Source organism: Arachis duranensis, chromosome 7 (genome assembly GCF_000817695.3).
Source record: "Arachis duranensis cultivar V14167 chromosome 7, aradu.V14167.gnm2.J7QH, whole genome shotgun sequence".
Lineage (NCBI taxonomy): Eukaryota > Viridiplantae > Streptophyta > Magnoliopsida > Fabales > Fabaceae > Arachis > Arachis duranensis.
In genome coordinates, this window is record NC_029778.3 from 22,640,577 (window position 1) to 22,644,069 (window position 3,493).

A 3,493-nucleotide genomic window follows, 5' to 3' on the forward strand; every position below is an offset into this window, starting at 1 on the left:
TTGGATTATTTGTTTGATTTGTTGAATGCTGATGTGATTATGAATTCAATTTAATTTGAATTCTTAGTTTGGAATTGGATTCAATTTAGTCTTTGTTGCTAATGTGTTTTCAGTTTAATTCAGAATCACGTTCCTGATTTATTGATTAGAATTTCAAAAATTAATATGATGATATGCTTTGGATCTCTTATATTCAGCAGGTTTACAAATTTGTAACTGAATTGAATTTTGTTTTGTATTAGAATTGTATGATTCTTAGTTTGAGGATCTCTACCATTCTTATTGATTTGGATTTCTGAAATTATATATTAATTTTTTAATAATTTTATTGTATATTTAAATAAATCAGTTTAATTATGATTCGATCTCAATTAAATCATTGAACCCGTTATTTGACCGATTGATGTCGGTTCGGTTCTTGCAACCATTTTTTTCTTACCCTGTATTGATGACCTACCAATGTTGAAACTCCATAATAAAAAAAATATTGATTTGTATATTGTGTCTGACGCTACTGGTATACTTTTGAACAGAAGGTACAAGAAAATATTATTTTAATTTCCATAGGTGAATTTTTCATTACAATAACTAATATTTAAGATCGTTGAGTCACCAAAAACAAAATATCTTATTATTTAAGATCATTGACTAGAGCATACAAGAGTCACTCATTTGTGATCCCTTTTGTTCCCAAAACAATAATGCAACAAAAAAGAACATTGATTTTCTTATTGGTTGCCTTGATAGCGTTGGCATACAGGGCGATCCAGCCGCCTCCCCCAAGAACATGCGGTTCACCGGGTGGTCCGCCCACCACAGCACCAAGAATAAGGCTTAGAGATGGGAGGCATTTGGCATACAAGGAACATGGTGTTCCTAGAGAATTAGCCAAGAACAAGATCGTCTTCTTACACGGCTTTGCTTCTACCAGACATGATACTGTGATTACAGTGAATCTTCCTTCGGTATTCTCCTTTAATTCATATGCTTTTTTTTTTCATACAGTAGAAAGGGTTGGAATTAATTTTTTTCCCTTTTTCTTATGTTTTTTCATGTAAAGTTCTCCCATTTCAAACAACAACCATTCAAACCACCAAGACCAGCCTCAATACAGAGATAATTTACTTGTGTTTGAATTCGCGTCTCCGGAGACTTTTTAAAAAAAAATATTTACTTAGTAAATATTTTATAAAGCATTCTTAAACTTTTAATTTTTAAGAAAGACATATATTTCTTGTTTAAAATTACATTCTTAAGTTTTTTTATTACTAGTATTATTTTTAATAATCATATTTTAATATCCTCAAAATTTTATAAAAATGTTTTGTTCCCAAACAAAGGCTTTAAGAAGCTTTTGATTTGACCATTTTGACAAGTAATTGAATTTACTTGGATTGATTCTAGATTTTGTAAAGCCTCGCTAAATAACAATAATTGATGATAATGATGACTAGGGTCTTCTAGAGGAACTGGGAGCATATATAGTGTCTTTTGATAGACCAGGGTATGGGGAGAGTGATCCGGATCCAATCCGAACACCCAAAAGTTTGGCTTTTGATGTTGAAGAGCTTGCAGATAAGCTGGGACTTGGACCCAAGTTTTATGTTTTTGGATATTCCATGGGAGGGCAGGCTGTTTGGGGTGTCCTCAAGTACATCCCTCACAGGTAAACAAAATATTTTGTCCACCAATTAGTTTGATTTGTTTCTTTAACCTTTTTAAAATAATCAAATAAGTTTGCTATATTAAAATAACAATGTTGTATATGAATTAAAAATCAGTCAATAATTAATCATCATATAAATATATAATTTTGATTACAGTGCTATAAAATTATTTGATTATTTGACTATGACATATTTGATATTTCTATTATAAAATTTTAATTATTTTGATAACTGATTTTATTAAAAGTCACTTACTATCTCATTAACCTTTTAGAAAGCCAGTCTAAAAATTTATATTTCTACAACGATTAGATAAATGTAAGCTTAACTTTTCATACACCTAGCTAGATCATATACTTATACTTAATATTTATATCAATTGTAGCACACATTATTATTTACAACATTTAATACAATTAATTTGAATATAAGTGTTTGCTCCTTTATGACAAGAATATATAAATGCTACACACTTGCACAGACTTGCTGGAGCAACACTATTGACCCCAGTTACCAACTACTGGTGGAATGCTTTCCCTTCTAACTTGTTTACAAAGGCTTACTACAAGCAACCTGCACAAGACCAATGGGCTGTTGGAGTTGCTCATTACTTACCATCGCTAACATATTGGTGGATCACTCAGAAGTGGTTTCCAACATCAAGTGTTGTGGAATACAATCCTGCTATTTTCTCACAACAAGATTTATCCATAATTCGCTCTTCTAATTTTTCAAAAGGTCGAGAAAATCAGGTAAGTATTTCAATTATTTAACTCTATTTCTCCATGTTTAGCAAATAAATATAATATTGCAATCTTTTTCCCATACCCAAGTATAGTGATATGCCACACCTTTCACACCAGATCTCATCACACATTATATTTCTACTATTATTTTTTATTCTTTTAAATGGGATCGATGTTCTAACTAGTTAAAGAGAATTTGAAGATTTATTATTATTATTATTATATCCTAGAAAAAGGCAATAAAAAATCATTTTAAAAACTTACAATTTTCAGTTTATAGAAAAGAAAATTAATATTATATCGTAACATAAGTCTTAATAAAAAGAAAAACATATGTTTAAAAAATTCTTTCAAAAAGGATAATTTAGGAGAAAAAATCTTTTTAGAAAAGTCTACCCAAACAAGTTTTTAGTAGCTTAAAAAATGTTTAAAGAAAATTATTTGTAATTTGAACGAAATATACCTTAAAAAGTTATTAGTAAAATAAAATATCTTGTAAAATAAACTTCGAGAGACTACCCACTCTTAAATTATTTATTCAAAAGGTAGTATTAAGTTTAATATGGTACAGAATGAATCCATATCTTAATGGTTAAATCTTTTACATTTTATTTCAGTTTGAAAGTATGTGTTTCACTCTCATCCCCTCCCCGATTAAAAGAGAAAAAAAAAATCTATGGAGATTAGATGTTCTAAAAAGTTAACCTAAAAGATAAATTTGAATATATCTAAGAGAAAGCCATTTGTTTGTTAACAAGATGTGATGTACGTTGTTGTTATCGTCACAGGCGGTGCAACAAGGTGAATCTGAATCCATTTGCCGTGACATGATCATTGGATTTGGAGCTTGGGACTTCGATCCCCTCAAGATTGATAACCCATTTCCAAAGAATGAAGGCCAGGTTCATCTATGGCAAGGTGAAGATGATCAGCTTGTTCCTGCTATGCTACAACGCTATCTTGCTCAAAACATTCCATGGATTCACTACCATGAATTGCCAGGTGCAGGGCACATGTTTCCGTTAGGAGACAAACTCAATGAAGTCATTCTCAAAACACAATTACTTATATGAGTATTGC

The 3,493-nt window shown here is 30.4% G+C and overlaps 1 protein-coding gene across 1 annotated transcript; it reads left to right on the top strand.

Annotated features, from left to right (window-relative positions):
• The first annotated feature begins 586 nt into the window (after window positions 1-586).
• Window positions 587-3,487, top strand: LOC107458333 (uncharacterized). The gene is made up of 4 exons (XM_016076544.3): window positions 587-965; window positions 1,455-1,666; window positions 2,149-2,419; window positions 3,202-3,487. The coding sequence occupies exons 1-4, from the start codon at window positions 702-704 to the stop codon at window positions 3,484-3,486; spliced, it is 1,032 nt and encodes a 343-aa protein (XP_015932030.1). The 5' UTR covers window positions 587-701; the 3' UTR covers window position 3,487.
• The last annotated feature ends 6 nt before the right edge of the window (window positions 3,488-3,493 follow it).